We start from the raw sequence: 19,023 nt of genomic DNA, 5'->3' as shown, positions 1-19,023 counted from the left end.
ATTTGTCCTAGTTCTGTGAAATATGTCATTGGAACCTTGAGAGGAATTGTTTTGAATCTACAGACTGCTTTGGGTAGTATGCACATTTTAATGACGTTAATTCCTCCTATCCATGTGCACAGTATGTGCTTCCAATTATTTGTATCTTCTTCAATTTCTTTCTTAAGTGTCTTATAATTTTCTGAGTACAAGTCTTTTCCATCCTTGGTTAGGTTTATTCTTAGGAATTTTATTTTTTTTGAAGCTATTGTGAATGGGATTGCTTTCTTTATTTCCTTTTCTGTTAGTTCATTATTGACACATAAAAATGCAACTGATTTCTGGATATTAATTTTGCATCCTGCTACTTTGCTGAATTCATCTATCAGTTCAGGTAGTTTCTTGGTGGAATCTTTGGCATTGTCTAAGTACAGTATCATGTCATCTGCAAATAAAGACACTTTTACTTCTTCCTTTCCAATTAGGATGCCTGTTATTTCTTTTCTTTTTGCCTCATTGCTATGGCTAGGACTTCCAGTACTATGGTGAATAAGGTGAAAGCAGATATCCCTGTCTTGTTCCCGATGTTAAGGGAAATGCTTGCAGTTTTTGCCCATTGAGTATGATGCTGGCAATGGGTTTGTCATATATGGCCTTTTTTATGTTTAAGTATGATCCCTGTATTCCCACTTTGCTGAGAGTTTTTATCATAAACGGGTGCTGGATTTTATCAAATGTTTTTTTTCTGCATGTATTGATATGACCAGATGATTTTTATCCTTCACTTTGTTTATGTGGTGAATCACATTTATTGATTTACAAATGCTGTACCAACCTTGCATTCATGGAATAAATCCCACTTGATCATGGTGTATGATCTTTTTGATGAATGGCTGTTTTTGGTTTGCTAATGTTTTGTTGATGTCTTTAGCATCTATGTTTATCAGGGATATTGGCCTGTAATTTTTGTCTGGTTTTTGGAATAAGGATAATGCTGGCTTTGTAAAATGAGTTTGGGAGCCTTCCTTACTCTTGAATTTTATGCAATAGTTTTGAGAAGGAAAGGTGCCAGTTCTTCTTGGAATGTTTAGTAAAATTCACCTGTGAAGTGATCCGGTCCAGGACTTTTGTTTGTTGAGAGGTTTTGATTACCACTCTAATTTCACTAGGTATAATCTGTTTGTTCAGATTCTCTGATTTTTCCTGATTTAGTTTTGGATGATTTTATCTTCTAGGAAGTTCTTCATTTTATCTAGGTTGTCCAGTTTGTTGGCATATAGTTGTTCATAATATTTTCTTACAAATTTTTGGATTTCTTTGGTGTCAGTTGTTATTTCTCCCTTTCATTTCTGATTTTATTTATTGAGTCTTTTCTCTTTTTTTCTGATGAGTCTCTTTAAAGGTTTGTCAGTGTCGTGTATCTTTTCAAAGAACCAGCTCTTGGATTCATTGATCCTTTGTATTATTTCTTTAGACTGTATTTTGTTTATTTCTGCTGTGATCCTATTATTTTCCTTCCATCTAATCACTTTCAGCATTGTTGTTCTTTTTCAAGTACCTTGAAGTGTAGAGTTAGATTATTTATTTGAACTTTTCCTTGTTTTTTCTGAGGATAGGCCTGTAATGCTATGAATTTCCCTGTTAAGATTGCTTCCCCTGTGTCCCGTGGATTTTTGGGATGTTGTGTCCCTCATTTCATGTGTTTCAAGGTATATTCTGATGTCTCCTTATCTTGTTGTTGGACCCATTCATTGTCTAACAACATGTTACTTAACTGTCGTGTCTTGTGTGTTTTCAGTATCCTTCTTCTGACTGATTTCTAGTTTCATAGCATTGTGGTCAGTGAAATGCTTGATAATGATTTCAGACTTCTTAAATTTATTGAGACTTGTTTTGTGTCCCAACATGTACTCTATCCTAGAAAACATTCCATATGTACTTGAAAAGTGGGTATATTCTGCTGTTTTGTGATGAAATGGTCTGAAGAATCAATTGAATCCATTTGCTCTAGTGTGTCATTTAAGGCTGCTGTTTCCTTGTTGATTTTCTGTCTGGGAAGATCTATCCATTGAAGTCAATGGTTTGTTAAAATCTATAAATTAGATTTTAATCTACAACTACAAATGTATTTCTGTTGTTCTCTCCCTTTATGTCTATCAAAATATGCTTTACATATTTGGGTGCTCCTATGTTTGGGTGCATAAATGTTTACTAAGGTGGTATTCTGTTGGATTGTTCTTTTTATCATCATGCAGTGTCCTTCTTTGTCTCTTACTATAGCCTTGGTTTTAAAGTCTATTTTGTCAGACGTAAGTACTGCTACCCCAACTTTATTTTCATTTCTATTTGCATGAAATATTTTTTTCTATCCCTTTATTTTAGTGTGTGTGTATCTTTTGATCTGAGATGGGTCTCTTGGAGGCAGCAATATATATGGGTCTTGTTTTCTTATCCATTCAGCTACCCTATATCTTTTGGTTGGAGCATTTAAGCCATTTACATTTAAGGTGATTGTAGATACTTATACAGTGCATTCTGTTGTTAGACTGTTTTTCTTTGTTTTTCTTCTTTTCTCCTCCTCCTCTTTAAAGTAAGCCTTTTAACATTCATTTAAGTACTGGTTTGCTGTTAACAAACTCCTTCAGCTTTTTCTTGTCTGGGAAGCTCCTTATATATCCGATTTTAAGTGATAGCCTTGCTACGTAATGTAGCCTTGGTTGTAGATCCCTGCTTTTCATCACTTTGAATATTTAACACCACTCTGTGGAGTAATCAAATGACAGTCTAATTGGTGCTCCATTGTAGGTAACTACCTGCTTTTTTCTTGCAGCTTTTAGGATTGTTTTTAAGCTTTGTCCTTTTAATTATGATAGGTCTCAGTCAGGCCTCTTTGGGTCCAACTTGTTTGGGACTCACTGAGCTTCCTGGTTGTGTGTCTTTTTCCTTCACCAGATTAGGGAAGCTTTCAGTCATTATTTCTTCAGAGAGATTCTTGATCCCTTGCTCACTCTCTTCTCCTTCTGGTACTTCCATGATGCAGATGATTTTATGCTTCATGTTGTCCAAAATGTTTCTTAAGCTCTCCTCTCTTTGTAATATTCTTTTTTCTTTTTGCTAATTGCTTTTTTTTTCTATCTAGTCTTCCAAATCACTGATTTGATCCTTGGCTTCATCTAACCTACTGTTTATTTCTTTCAGTGTATTATTTATTTCAGATATTACATTCTTTATATCTGACTGGTCTTTTTTTATGGTTTTCAGGTCTTTTTTTTCATGCTATTAAGTATCCTTATAATAATTACTCTAAAATCTATTTGATAAATTTCTTGCTTCCATTTTATCTAGTTCTTCTAGGGAATTCTCTTGTTCTTTCATTTTGGGAGTGTTCTTTGTTTTCCCATTTTGGCTGCCTCTTTGTATTTCCTGCCTTATCAGTTGGTAAGATGGTCTCGGATGTTAAACCTATCAAGCTGTTATCAGCAGCCTGGCTTAAGCTCCACAGGGTGGAGCACAGTAATTCTTGTGGGTGGGGCTATTGCTTCCCTTCAGGCTGCTGTCAGGTGGAGAGGAGTCTGCCTCAGGAAGATGGTTTCTGCAGGATGGGGAATGTCTCAGCACAGGGATCCTGGCTGCTGTTCCTTTATTCCTCCCCCCATAGCCACCAGCCCCAGACTCTCCTCAAGCCTCTCTAGTCCACGCTGCCCTCCCTCTGCTGGACCCCAGGGTAAATGGCTGCAAATGAAATTTTGTGCATTGGCCCTTTAGGAGGCTCTCTACACCTCCAGCCATCTCTCCCTGGCAGACAGAAACCCTGCTGCTTTTCACAGCTGGATATTATCTGGATTCCTTTCCAACTCTGATGCTGTAGGCTTGGGAGCCCAGCTTGGGGGTTAGACTGCACACTTCTCAGGGGGCACCCCCCCAGCTGCTGAAATATCCCAGCAGAACTTCAGCTACTGCCTGAGGGAACCTAGGCATCCCTCTCATACCTCCTCTGCACTCCCTACCAGTCTTGTTATGGTGAAGTGGTTTCTTCGTCTGTCCTTAGTTTTAGGGTTTCTCTCCAGCTAGTGTTCAGTTGGTTGTTCAGGATGATTTCTCTACAATTTAGTTGTAATTCCAGATTGGTCCTGGGAGGAGGTTAGTGTAACTTTCATGTACTCATCCACCATCGTGGATCATCCAATAAATACAAATTAAATGAGCACCTTGTATGTGACAGGAGCTGTGCTAGGCCCTGGGAGTTCACTATTTCATAACAATGAAAATGGATTCTGGCTTTGTTTTCTTTTAGCAAATTCTGCTTTCTCAACTGGCAAAATATGAGCATTTTCCAGAAGGAGACACAAACTCTGTATGGTGATGATTAGTCATGTAAATGGCGCTATAGCTCTAGAAGGGCTGACAAACAGGTGGGACAAGCTTCTTTTCTCTTTCCTGGAAGAGCATTGCACCTGTCACTTCCACAGGTACTTTAGCTTTTTGCAGGCTAATTCAGGCCGTTCTTGTGGTGGGTGCATTGGGTAGTTTCCATTATTGGTATTTAAAGCAGTTTTAAAAGTAATACTTAGTGCATATATATCACTTTACATAATACGATTTTAAGTAGTTCTTTATGTGAATAAAATATTTTGTAGTACACATAACTATACCTTAAACAAACTGAACACTTAAGCTTCACTTAAATATCAACTTAAGTAATGATATACAACAGGATTAGTTTTCAAATGAATATTTTCTTCTATAGTTAAATTATATTTTAAATACATCAATTTTAAGAATAAAAACACAGAAAGACCCTTTCCCTAATTAAAATTTGAGGGCAAATAACTGGCAAAATGGGTAGCAACAGAAACTTCTGAAGAAGTGTCTCCAGTATGCACACTAGCAGTAAGCATTTCTCAGGCAGGCAGTGTGTTCTCCAGCACGTAGCCCAGGGCCTAGGTGTGGTGGGCACTCACAATGTAGTTATTTAATGAAGACAAAAGGAAGGAAGAATGGAGTGGAAGGAAGGCAGGGCCTCTACATGCAGCCAGGAGGATATGCACTACGCAACTCCAAGAGGTTATCAGTATCACAGCCAATTCTGATGAAATAAATGCATTGAATGGAATAATAGAATAAATCATAGCAGCCTTAAAGTTACATGGAGGTTGCAGAATCTATCTTTAACTCCAAATATTTTTAAAACAGTAAGTTCTAATAAATTCTTTCTTAATTTCAGTAACCACAGCTGTTGAGAGAATAATGGCACACCATCTTTGCTTCATAATGAACAAATTGAGAGGTTAAGTCAATCAACTAAAGGCACCAGTGACTTTTGTAGTACCTAGGATAGGTCTGGTCCTATATGTCTGGACCTAGAATAGGTCCAAAATCTCATTTCTTCTTTCTACTACTGTGTAGAGGCACATCAGACACTTCAGCCCTACTTTCCTCCTGGTAAGTCACCCTGGGGTTTGGGAGGGAGTAACGTATAGGCTCTCCCTCATACATATGGCTTGTTGTTCTTAACATTTATTTTGCATTGTAGTTTCACTGCTTTTAGTGTTGTACTAATGTGTATGATTTACCAGTTATAAATAAAATTTCACTTTCAGTGTTAAATTTATATGGTCAGTACTGAATTGGACAGCCTCCATTTCATACTGCCCAATTGAGATCTCTTAATTTTTGCCATAACTGCTATGCAACAGAGTGTAGTGAGGCGCATTTATGAAGCCTCATCACTCTTTCTTGAAGGGGCCACCCCTTGGTTATACACATTGCTTCCGTGTCTCCTTTGGTCTTTAGGCATTAATCATTTGCTTCATTTTCTGGGGGGTATTTATGAGTAAACTTAGGTTATGGATATTAAAAGCACCAAAACCTCAATTTCCATTCTATACAACTCCACTGGGGCTGAAATTTTCAAAGCTGTTTTACTCAGAGCAGTTCTAAATCTAGAGCCTGAAGAAAGGAGGGAATTAAACGCATTTATATGTTCTGCTTTTCTTTTGCTTTGGTTACCCAGACATGTTGTACCACGGAGGAATTCAGGAAGTTGCCAAAGGAAAGACAGTGTTTTAGTCTTGCAAAATAGATTTTAGATGCATGGTGGCCAGATGGAAAAATGGTTTTAAATGTAAATAAATGTATTTTTGTTAGTTAAATATATTATTGTGAAAACTTAATCCATAGAATATTGAAATGTAGAGAATCTGTCTGCATTTATATGCTCATGTATTATTCATGGAGGGTGGCAAGAGACACGTTTATTGATCACTTACTTATTACCTGCCAAGGAGTATGCTAGTATGTAAATATGTTATTTAATATAACCCTATCTCTTGTAGATATCGCTTCCATATCACAAATGAAGAAACATAAGATGAGAGAACATTTAAGTAACTTACTGCATTCACTGTTTGTAAGTGCTAGAGATGTGATTGGCTTCACATTTTTATATCATTACATAGAAATTTTTCAATGACACTGAAAACATTTGCACACCTGTAAACCATTTTTCAATACAATTTTCTCATGTACCTTAAAATACTACATTTTAAAAGAAATCACTTCTACTTACAACTTATGGTTATTCCAAGTTCCACATTGTGCTTTTTAGGGAGCTTTACATGAAATGTTCCACTACTTGGGATGACAGACTCTGTAATTTCAAAACAAAAAAAGAATGTGTTCATAGAAGATCAGGAAGAATGAAGCCACCCATCAATGACAATGCATCATCTGTAGTTAAAGCTGTAGAACTGAAGTTAAGTGAATGACACCTGTAAAATCCTGTAAACTAAGCTCCTGCTGAAAAATATATGTCCTATCCACAGGCAATTGTGCCTAATTCACGGCATCAGTGCAGTTCCACCACTCCTGAAGTGCCTTAGGGACCATGTGCATCAGATTTACCTGGGATGCAAGTTAAAAATATGGGTTCCTGAGTCACCCCAGATCGACAGAATTGGAATCTCTGAAGATGAAGCCTTGAAGTCTGCCTTTTAAGCATATTCTTCAGGTGATTCTTAGGCATAATAAAGTTTAGGAATCACAGGCCTGATTTCATTATTTTTCCCCCAGCTGTACTTTTTAAGAGTTTGCTTTTAGCAATTTTTTAAATCCTTGTATGAAGGTACTAGGGGGAATAGATTTTAGAAAAGATTTCCATTTGGTGTAATGGTTGTTGATTTGGAAGGAGAGTGGAGGGAGGTGCCTTAATTTGTAATGTAAAGAGTGAAAAGTACATTGAAAGAGCAGAAATGGGAGTGATATTTGAAACATTTTGCAACAAGAATGGTACTGCCCACAACCAGCCAGATTGGATACTGACCACACTTGGGACTGTAGGGGGCCAGAAGGCCCCAAGTGTAACCCTTTAGTTTTTGGGTCATGGGGAGCTACAGAAGGTTCCAGAGGGGAGCAGAAGGAAAGGCGACACTGAAACAGGGGGAAGGTGGGCTTAGATATTGCCCAGCTGGTACAGAAATGAGCTAACACTGTAGCAACACAGACAGAACCAGTATGCAGTGGCTGAATCATAACCTTGGATAGAGCTAAACTGATTTTACCAGGGCCTGACTAATATTTGAGAAAGGAAAGAATTGCTACATATTCTTTGTTTTTCTATTTCCCTTTCTGAGAACATACCCATTGCCTTTTCTCTTTTAAAATTATATTTTATTGATTATGCTATTACAGTTGTCCAGATTTCTCCCCCTTTGCCCCCCTCCACCCAGCATCCCACACTCCCTCAGGCAATACCCCTACTGTTGCTCATGTCATGTCCATGTCCATGTCATGTGTGTAAGTTCTTTGGCTACTCCATTTCCTATACAGTCCTGCATATCCCCATGGCTGTTCTGTAACTATCTATTTGTACTTCTAAATCCCCTCACCTCTTCACCCATTCTCCTCCCCACCAATGTGGCAAACTTCAAAATGTTCTACATAGCCATGATTCTACCTCTGTTCTTCCTGTCTGCTTAGTTTGTTTTTTAGATTGAATTGTTGATAGATAAGTATTTATTTCATACAATAATGGTTTGGTGATGATGAACTCCTTTAGTTTTTCTTGAATGGGAATCTCTTTATCTACCTTTCGATTCTAAATGATAGCTTTGCTGGGTAGAATAATCTTGGCTGTTAAGCCCATGCTTTTCATGACTTGGAATATTCTTGCCAATGCCTTCTAGCCTGCAAAGTTTCTTTGAGAAATCAGCCTACAGTCTTATGGGAACTCCCCTGTAGGTAACTATCTTCTTTCTCTTGCTGCTTTTAAGATTCTTTCTTTATCTTTAATCTTGGCATTTTAATTGTGATGTGTCTTGGAGTGGGCCTCTGTGTCCATCCTGTTTGGGACCCTCTGTGCTTCCTGGACTTGCATGTCTATTTCCTTCACCAAATTAGGTAAGTTTTCTTTCCCTGTTTTTTTCAAATAGATTTCCAATTTCTTGCCCTTTCTCTTCTCCTTCTAGTACCCCTATCATGCAAATGTTGGACCTCTTGAAGTTGTCCTAGAGGCTGCTTATACTATCCTCATTTTTTGGATTCTTTTTTTTCTTGTTGTTCTGATTGTTTTTTGCTTCCTTCTGTTCCAAATCATTTATTTGACCTTAGCTCATCATTCTAACTTGTTGTTCCTTTCCTGTAAATTTGTTCCCTTTATTTCGATTAGTGCATCCTTCATTTCTTACTGGATCTTTTTTATGCTGTGAATGTCCTCACCAAGTTCCTTGAGCACCCTTATAAGCAGCGTTTTGAACTCTGCATCTGATAGACTGCTTATCTCCATTTTCTTTAGTGCTTATTCTGGAGTTTTGATCTGTTCTTTCATTGGGCCATGTTTCTTTGTCTCCTCATTTTATCAGTTTCCCTGTGTTTGTTTCTATGCATTAGGTAGAGCTGCTCTGATTCTGTGTCTTGGTAGTGTGGCCTAACTGAGTAGGCATCTTGTTGGGTCCAGTGGCACAGCCTCCCTTATCACCCAAGCTCAGTACTCCAAGGTGCATCCTTCATTGTGGGCTGAGTACCTCTTCTTGAAGTTGAGTTGTGGCTGCATGTTGGCAGATCAATGGGAGGGATTTACCCAGGCCAGTCAGCTGCAAGGATGGCTGTGACCACTGACTACCAACCTCTGCCCTCGTGGAAGATCAACTATGCAGGGGCAGGGTGTGGTGTTTTAACATGGGCTGTAGCTGTCACTAGGTGTGCTGGCCCTGAGGTTTCCTGGGTGTTGCAGGCCAAGGTCAGCCCCCACCTGTGTTTTGCCAGGGCACCCTGCCTAAGCTATAAAGCAATCTGAAATGGCTGCTACTCATGCTGGGCTTCAAGATTCATTCCCGGCAAAGCCAAGCTGTGAATCTAAGCTGGCTGCTGCTAGTGGCAGGCCTGTGGCTTACTGAGGGCAGCTGTTGCTTGATTTTGATAGGATATAAGAAGTTGCAAAGCATGAGCCAAGACCAGCCATTCATATGGAAAAGCAGCTTGGATAGGCCCATAGTTGGTGGGGCAGAGTCTCTGGGAATCTTCAAGGCATGTCAGTGTTAGCCAGGTTGATAGAGTCTCAGATATGGCACCGCCTTACCACGCTCTGTGGGGGGAGGGTGTTAGCAAAGGGACAATGGCCTCTGCTCGCCTTGATGCCAGACTTCAGTTTCTCCCTGTGTGCCACTGGTGCCTTCCAGCTGCTACTCTGGCGCTGGACCTCAGGGGAATAAGTCTGAGCAGGTGAGTCTATATGTGGGTTCTTTAAGAGAAACTGCTTAGGGTTCCAGAAGTTTCTTCCACTGACTTAATCCTCACTGCTTCTTGAAGCCAGAAATCATGGTGACTTATCTTCCTGACACTGGAACCTTGGGCAAAGGGCCTGTTGTGGGGCTGGGTCACTCTGAGATATCCCTCCCAAAATTTTTTATTCCACCACACATGGGTGTGGGACCAACCAGTTTCCAAGTCTGTGCTCCTACCACCAGTCTGGATGGATGTGGTTTTTAAAATTTTGTAGTTTCCAGACTTCCATTCCACTAGATTCTGATGGTTGAGTCTCAGTTGTTCTGTATTTTAGTTGTAACTTTGATGTGGTTGTGCGAAGAGGTGAGCCATATCTGCCTACGCCACCATCTTGACCAGAAGTCCCCACTATACATTCTTAACTATACTCACTCTTCTTAAGATTCCTTTAACAGTCTGCAAGACCTTCAGGGAGAGATAAGGTTGAAATGGAAATATCCTCTGAAGAGATAACATCTATTCACCCTAAATTGCTAATGACTATAATCATTTCTTGAAGCTTTGGGAAGGGTCGGGAAGGAGCTACAAGAAACAAGGGAAACTTTAGCATAAAGCGGGGTATGTAGGATAAGTGAGCTAAACTGGCTTTTACGGCTTGATTTTTGCTCAAGGCCAGCCCCAAAATCTCCCCAAAGGAATTAACAACAGTGGCTGATGTGAGACCTATTAGGCTCAGTCCTCTGGTCCACTTGTTAATCACATATTTGTTACTTTGAGTCCCTTCAAAGCAGGGTGAAAGTTGGGATGACCTCACAGAAACAGAGTTAGAATACTCTTTTCCTTGTTCTTCCTGGTCTTTTGAACTTTTCATGAGAAATTTGGGCAGGAACCCTTTTATAAGACCTGAATCTGACCTTCCAACTCAGAAGATTCTCATTGACTATTTAATTGGGGGACATGATAAAACTTTGACTTTGCTGGGCCCTCCACCTGTAACGTTATCTATAAAAGATTCCTACATTCCCTAGGCTAGGCTCCACCTCCAGTTTTTACTCTGATGGAGTGAGGGCATCTGTTGCCTTCATCAACTTCCTCCCACTCTTCTGAATTCTCCAGTCTGGCAGGTTTGGTCAGTGAGGGTCATAGACAGTGAGATGACAACTTTGGCTGTGCTACTGTCCTCAGCTAACACTCTGATGTGCAGGAAGGACATTATTTCTTTGTTCGGTGTTTATTTCTTAGAATGTGTACCCTCCTCAATTCCCAATAGGATTTGTGCTAGATAAATTATTTATATCCCCCAGTAGATTTAAAAGGCTGGCTAATTTGATGTATTGGAGTAGAAAGAGAAAATGAGGCAAGTAAAAAAACACAGAGGTATGCTTTTCTTTCTTATTTCGGGTGCTGTGATTATCATAAATATTTATTTCCCAAACTAGTTTCTCAATTCCATGCCTTCCTTCCATCTCTTTCCTGAGACCTCTCCATTCCTTATTCCAGTAATGGAAAGTTAACGGTCACCTTCTGCCCACTTCCAAAAGGACAGTTTAAGATTTTGCAATGAGCATGCACGACTTGGGGCAGAAAGGCATCAGGAAGTGGCCCCATTTTCCCCAATAGCCAGTGTGCACAGAGAGGGGAGAAGAAAAAGTACGATGAGGAGAAGCAGAAGGTCCTCGAGAGAACCTGTATGCAGCTGGGCAGTCTTTAATCTCTGGTCCTAGCACTTCCTGCGGCTCCCTGCTAGAGGGCTGTGAAACACCTTGTGTTTCTAGTAAGGCCTTTTTTCCCATCTAAACTAGCTTGAGTGCATTTCTTTTGCCTTCTTGAAATTGAAAGATCTCTGACGACCATTAATTAAGTAAAGGAAACGGGATGGGGCTAAACAGAAAGGCCCCACACAAGAGTTCACGGGTATAAGTAAAAATACATTATTGATTACTTGGATAAGCATACGAGGTGTTCCTAAGTAAATGCATAAGAAACTACAGAGGAACCAACGGCTTTCCTATTTATGGAGCTCATTCATGTATGTTGTTGTTTTATCTATTTTAAGAAAACATTCTCGTGAAAGGGGAGGGGAGCCCATTGTGGGCTGGTATACGTATCTATGTATCCATGTAAGTAATAACATCTTGCCATAATACTATGCTCATACAAGTGAGGTCCTGAATCCTAATGGCTAGGAAACACTGATATGGAATAGTTTACTATAGCAACATTTTGCTTTTATAAAATTTTTAATACAAGGAACCTTGACCAAGATTACATGGTTAATGACACTGGAGGAGATATTATCACTTCCTGGGAAACAGTAATGGATCACTTTTGACTATATAAGGGTTTGAAATATTCATAATGATGAACAAATATCAACAAATAATCTCTTTGATCAATCTGTGTGTTCATTTTAATCTTAAATGCCAAAATGATTTATTTATATTTGGTATTTTTCCTCTACAATTACTTGGTGGTTAATGGCACATTTAATTCAGGTTTTTTAAGAAATACTTTAAAAAATATATATTTTATTGATTATGCTATTACAGTTGTCCTATTTCCCCCCTTCACGTCCCCTCCACCCTGTATACCCTCTCCCACCCACAAGAAATACCTTTTTTAAAGAGAAAAAATATCCAATATTTGGAGAAACAATAGGTTTAGAATAAGTAAATAGAACATTTATTTTCTTAGACTCCCATGTGATTATTTTGCGCTTCCCTGGTTTTGGTTTATTTTTGTTAATACTTATAATTAAAAATACATTGGGGTAAACAAAGACTTCCTTCCTTCCAGTTGGTCTGCTTTTTTCTGCCGGAGGCATTCATTGTTGGCATAGTAAAATAATCGTAATTCATCAACCTGGACGCCCTTGTGGGATTTGAAAAAAAATAATGATTCTCAGGGGGATGAATGTAATGCTCAGCTCCCACCCACTCAGAGGGATGCACGGGGGCATCAGTCAGGACAGCAAACAGCATTCGACAGGATTTTCTCTGGGATGTCTTTGCAGAACAAAGCTATAGTGTTTCCAACAAATAACTTCAGGTTAAAGTAGAAATGACAAGTATTCACGATATTGTAGATTGGTATTTTAAAAGACAGTATTGAAAAAAGACAATATGTAAAGTGTGCATATGTTATGATTATAGCTTTATAAAATTATATGTATGTTGCAGGAAGTAAAGTAATATAAAAAATTTCATTAATATTACTACAATGTTGTTTGTAGAGTAACACTCATTTAAAGGGATAGACTTAAACAAGAGTGTACTTCACAGTTAAGATTCTTAATCACTCCATATGTCACCTAAAATGTTTGTAAAATAGAGATAGCTCATTTCTAAGACCCAATAGCTTGGGAATCAGTATCTGGGTATAAAATATTTCTGAAGAAGTATTTTGGAAACAGAGGGCTCACATCCAGATGATTAGGAGTGAATACAAGAGGACAGGGCAATCTTGAAATAGCTCGTGTCCAGAGATTTCTTACCAATATTCCAAGTTCTCTAATGGCATCTTGGGGAGTTGAGAAAAATAATAAAGATTTAGAATAGTGAATGGGAAAACCAGTGAGAAAACCAACCAGACTCATGTAAAGGGATTTTCAAGATGGGTGTTGGGCTAATGAGAGTCAGAAGCTCTACTACGCTCAAAGCAGGTGACCCTGTGTGGTCCAGCAGGTTTTGTCAAGAAACCTCAGCTGCCAGAGAATAAGAGCAGAGGACAGCAGATGATTGAATTGAGCCAGAGATTAAGATTGAGATTTCCAGTAGTTTCTAACAGATTCAAGTATTGGTAATGACTAGAGTGTTATACTGAGAACTCTGACGCTGTGTCTGAACTCAGCGGGAGGATACTGGCATCAATCAGTGACAGCTGCCATGAGCAAAGGGAGGAGGCGATAGCATGCAAGCCTCCTATTCTTTTCTGGTCCTCTTCCACGTCCTTTCTGTCCATTAGAAATGGGTCACTTCTGGAATACTCGAGGGCAGGTAGAGATGACCTGAGGTGCCTTTTTCCTGTCCTTTGCAACAATGTGGGCTTAATAGACATAATTTCTATTTTTTAGGAGCTTAAACTTAAGATATTAAAGCATTTAATCAACATATACATAAAATATGTATATATACATTAAGTATGGATTAAACAAAGAACAAATGTAAAGATACACATAAAATAAACATGCCTGAATAGTGCAAGTAAATACTTAGGTACCGCTTATGAAGAAGGTCAAATTGTGCTGGCCTTTCCACTGCTGGAACATACTGAGTAAACGCTGCTCAGTGTGCTATAGCGCACAGGATAGCTACCTCCCGTCAATAGACAATGTCAATAGGGCAAGATTCAGAAAGCTAGCTGTTTCATGCTGGAAACTCTAACATCTCTGTGAAGAGGCAGTGGAATATGTTACGGAAAAGAGGGGTGCAATTCAACAGACTTGGTACTTACTACTGACTTTGCTGTATGACCTTGAGCTCCCCCACCTGAATCCCAGTTCTCCCACTGACAAGTAAATGAAGGTGCTGGATTATGAGTCCTTTTGCCCTTAATGTTCTGTGATTGTAGTGAGGACATTCTGAGGCCGGTGGACAGCCTTCTTTGAAAACTATGGCTGCACTGCCATCTGGCTGATCCTTATAAGGTCCTTCTACTAGATTCTTGCTTGGCCACAGCTAACTAAAAGGCAAGGATACCAAATCTAAGTGGGACCAATTAGATTCTTTCTCTTGGGAATTAGAAATCAGACCTGGCTGCTGCTCTCTGGATACTTTAGCAAAAATAAAACAGTTATGTACCATTAAAATTCAGAGAAAGTTTGTACAGAGACAAATGGAGCAGAAGAGCAGAAATGAGCAGCATCAAAAGACCAGGAGTCACAGAGAAACAGTGGGTATGCAATCAGTTCTTCATGCAAATTGAAATTCCTGATGTGAATCCTTCAGGAGTGCCAACTGAACATCATTCATTTAGTCCTTTATTCATGCATGCACGCATGCGTGCATTCACCAACTACTGGCAGAGAGCTTCTTGTATTCCAAGTACTACTTTGAAGTACATTCATGAACAAAAGGCATAACATCCCTGACATCATACATTTTTCTACTGGAGAAGAGAAGACAATAAACAAATAAATGTACCATATAGCATCAGAGCTTCAGAAGGGTTAAGAAGCATAAATCTGGGCAAGGGGATAGAGAGTGATAGATGGTTAGGGAAGGCTTCTCTGAGCAGGCTACATTTGAGCAAATCCCTGAATGAGGTGAGCAAGCCATTTGGACATATTGGGGAAGCACTGCCCAGGAAGAGGAAACCCCAACTGCAGATGTTCTTTGATGGGGTTGTGTTTGGCATGACAGGAACAGCTAGTTCTTATCCCCTCCTCACTCCAAGTCTTGCCCTCCTGAGAGATTTCACTGTGTGGACAGTCTTTCCATCACGCTGCAATCCCAATTCCCAGACCTCTGGTTGAATAAGATTTGCTTCAGCAACTCACTACCCTTGCTTGACCTTCTCTGAATTTCTAAACTTTAATTCACTACTTTGACCTCAATACCAACTTGCTCTTGCTATACACATTTTTCTTCTTGAAGACTCCCAGTTACTTAAGTGCTCTCTTTCTTTCTAGTCTATCAGGCTGATCCTTTACTAATTTCCATCCTTCTCCAGCCTAGACTTTTGCAAACATAGGCACTGTGTGTAGTGGTGAGAGGGTGGTCTTGGAGCCAGACTGCCTGGGTTAAAATCCCAGCCCTACCTTTAACTACATGGGCCTCCTGTTTCTGGGGATGTAAGGATAGTAGTCTTCTCCATTGTTATTATAGGACTAAGTGAGCTAATGACACATAGTACGTAGAAATGCCATATAGTAAACTGTTGGTAAATATTATCAGGATCATTTTGATGCTATTACCATAATTATTCACCTGCTCTTTCCTGCAACAGTTTGAACCTCTGTAACTTAAATTCTCCTGTTCAACCTTTTCTGGAAATCTCAATCTTTGTCTCAATCTAATCATTGACCATCTCTGCTCTTATTCCTCAGCAGCTGAGGTGTCCTGACAAAACAAACAAACAAAACCCAACTTGACCATGCAGAATAGAGTTTCTGGACTCTGCTGGCCTACCCTCCAGCTTGAAAATACCCTCCACACGAGTCTGGTTGCTTTTCTCCCTGATTTCCCCACTAGCTATGCTCAAACCTTTGCCATTCTTTTCAACTTCCCAACATGCTGACCCTCTAACTCTTGCTTGATAGTTCTTATAGGGACTTCCTAATCACAGCTAAAATATATCTATATTCTTGCATTTTCTCTTCAAATTCATAGGAAGAGGTCTTCTACCTTTCTGTCTTTGACTAGTTATCTACCCATATTCTATATAACTTCCCCTCTCATCCCTTTGGGGACCCAATTTCACCAATATCTTTTTTTCCATTCATTTTAAGCCCAAGCACGTTCAAATCTCTCTAAGCTTAATGAAGCAACAAAACAAATTAACAGTCCTCTGAACTCTGGATCCCCCTTCTATGTGTTGTCCCATTTTCTCTATCTACAGCTCAATTTTTTGACTTTGCCAATGTGCCATGTGACAAACCCGATTCTTGGTTGAGAACCAATGATAAAAAGACAAGGCACTATAAAATGGAGCATTGAGTATGTAACTGAATGCTGTGAAGCTCTAAAAAGAGGAGCCCACAGTGTCCTCCAGTCCCTTCTATCCGCTCACTGCATTTTTTCCTGCCAACCCTCTTCTGAACACCAGTTCCTTGGCAGGCAGCATGCACAGCTCGTCTGTATTCCACCCTTCCCTCGCTCTTTCCTCAGCTCACTACAATCCGACTTCTGTCCTCCAGTCTCTGAAACTACTCTGTAATGTCGGTCTTCCCAATTGCCAAACCCAGTAGACATTTCCTGCCTTATACTATTTGAATTCTTTACAGCACCTTTACACTATAGACCATGACTTTGGCCTTGACACTCTTGTTTGGCTTTCAAAATGCCACCTTTTTTTGGCTCTGCTTCCACTTTTTATATTAGGTCTTCATTGTCTCCTTGCTAGCATCCTTTCCCTTTAAATTTTAGTACTCCTTAGGCAGAATCCTTTCTGCCTGAGACTTTCCCTAGTGGTCTCCTTATTGTAATGACTTTAACAATCCCTGACTTGGTGGACCCTCCTTGGTCCTGCTCTTTAGCCCAGGCCTGATCCTGGCTCCAGGAGGTGCTACCTGCAGTCTCCTAGGCACTTCCTTTGCTTTTCAGTAGTAACGCCCATTCAGTAAGTCTGTTCTTATTTTGCAGCAGTTCTTGCTCTTGTCAATTGACTATGGGGTCCTGGAAGATACTGTTCCTTTTTATTTCCTCTTTCGATGATCCAAATATAGGACAGAGCCTAGCACTTAGTAACTTATGCTCGATAGTTATCTTTTGAATTAAGGAATGAGTGTGCTTGTCCTTTTTCCCTAGCTTTGGTAGTGGACTTACCTGCTCATGTCTAAAAGAGAATTTTTGCTATCCCCAAATTCCTACTCTTCAAGTCTTCCTCTCAGTTTGACATCAGTATTTACTCAGCTGCTGATGCTTATGCCTCAGGAGTTCTCCATGATCTTCCCTTCTCTCATCTCCTTTACCTAATTCACGAGCAGGTTCTGTTAGCCATGGTCTAATTTCCACTGTCTGTCGCCATCTCTAGCACTAATTACCACCTTGTCCAGGCCACCATTATTCCTTACCTGTCCAACTGCCACCACCTCCTCACTGGCTTTCTACTTCTGCTACTCTCCCTTCTCATCTCAGAAGGCTATCTCTAAAAACATGGATCAGGCTATCTCATTCCCCTCCATAAAATGCTCCTTGACTTCATTGCACTTGGAATAGAATCTAAATTCTTTACCAAGGCCCTTCATTACTGAGACCCTTCCAACCTCTCCCACCCCACCTCTACATCCAAATCTGGTTCTCAGCCCCTACTCCCTTATATCCCGTAGCAAGCACTTTCTGCCATTTCTCAAACACACCAAGCTCTTTATTCTGGCTCACATCTTCTACTCTGGCTGTTCCCTCTACCTGGAATGCCCTCCTCCCAGGTTCTCACATGGATGGCAACTTCTCAAGCTTTAAATTTCTGCTCAAATGCCACTCCCTTAGAGAATCATCCTATGAAAATAGCTTCCACACAGTCATTCTCTAACCACCATTCTGCTTTACTTTCTATTATTGTCTTAATTTATATCTATTAATTTTAAAATTGACTTTCTGTACAGCTATAATATAATCTTCATTAAGACAGGGATTTTTTTTTCTCTACTGTCTACTGTTACACCTCTACTGTATGGAAAAGAAATTGGCCCACAGTAATTACTCAGCAAGTATTTGTAGGGAGAATGCACTCTCTGTGTCCAAAGGTATACCTGTACTGACTGGTAAAGGTTATTGGCTCTGTGAGGTACTGTTTCACTGTGTGAAGACAACTTTCTTAAATGGGAACTGGCACCGATCTTTAAAAGGCACACAAATGTTAGCTACTGATGAAGACTCCCATCATGACCAAATTCAGGCTCCTCTGACCCTCTGCTTGACTAGGGCTTGTCCCTGAGTCCGTAGCCTGCTGAGCCATTTTAGCAAGTCTTGCACTAATTCAATTTATCAAGAATACCTCCACCCTTGAATTAAGTTCTTCATCCCTCCTCCGTTTTTATCGAGCTCCTCTTAGTAATTTCCATCCAATAGCTCCTTTACCCTCACCTTGCCTTCTATCTATAAATTCCTGGCTGTCTCTGCTGTTTTCAGAGTTGAATTCAATCTCTTTTCCTATTGCAAGGCTTGATCTCTCTTGCAATAGTCTTGAATTAAGTCTTCCTTCCTTTTAACAAGTGTCCAGTATAATTTCTCTTTAGTACCAGAGACCAAATAGTTACCTACTGGGCTTGTATAAATCCATTTAATCAATTTTCATTGTTACCCTCCAAACCTTATGTTTCTTGCAGTGGGAAGGGTTAAAGAGAGACTTTTCTTATCTGTGTTACTGAAGAATATGGCTCCTCTAGCATATAGGAAAAAGTCAGGAAGAATAAAGGCTACATGATTTTTTTTATCAATTTATAGTAGCTATTACTTATTTATTTTGTCACATTTATTTTCAACCGTTCTTGTGGAGACATTTTAATGAATAATACGACAACAATGCTCACTTCAAAATGACACCCCAAATGTCCTAAACAAAAGCATGTTAGTATATAAAGAATAGCTCCCTTTCTGCCACATAATCCATATAATTCACATGCAGTCCACTCCTGACTCTGCGGCTGCCTTGCGATTATATGAT

At 39.6% G+C, this 19,023-nt stretch overlaps 1 protein-coding gene across 9 annotated transcripts in view; it reads right to left on the bottom strand.

Moving 5' to 3' along the window:
• Positions 1-19,023, bottom strand: part of GRIP1 (glutamate receptor interacting protein 1) — a 664,666-nt gene that overhangs the window by 57,637 nt on the left and 588,006 nt on the right. For all 9 annotated transcript variants that reach the window (XM_036018708.1, XM_028532026.2, XM_036018706.1 and 6 more), the window contains one exon: positions 6,548-6,628. In XM_036018708.1, coding sequence (XP_035874601.1) covers positions 6,548-6,628 — 81 coding nt within the window. The remainder of the gene's footprint in view (positions 1-6,547; positions 6,629-19,023) is intronic.

Source organism: Phyllostomus discolor, chromosome 2 (assembly GCF_004126475.2).
Source record: "Phyllostomus discolor isolate MPI-MPIP mPhyDis1 chromosome 2, mPhyDis1.pri.v3, whole genome shotgun sequence".
NCBI lineage: Eukaryota > Metazoa > Chordata > Mammalia > Chiroptera > Phyllostomidae > Phyllostomus > Phyllostomus discolor.
The sequence above is the reverse complement of the archived record's forward strand: the minus strand, read 5'-3'. Positions and strand labels throughout refer to the sequence as shown.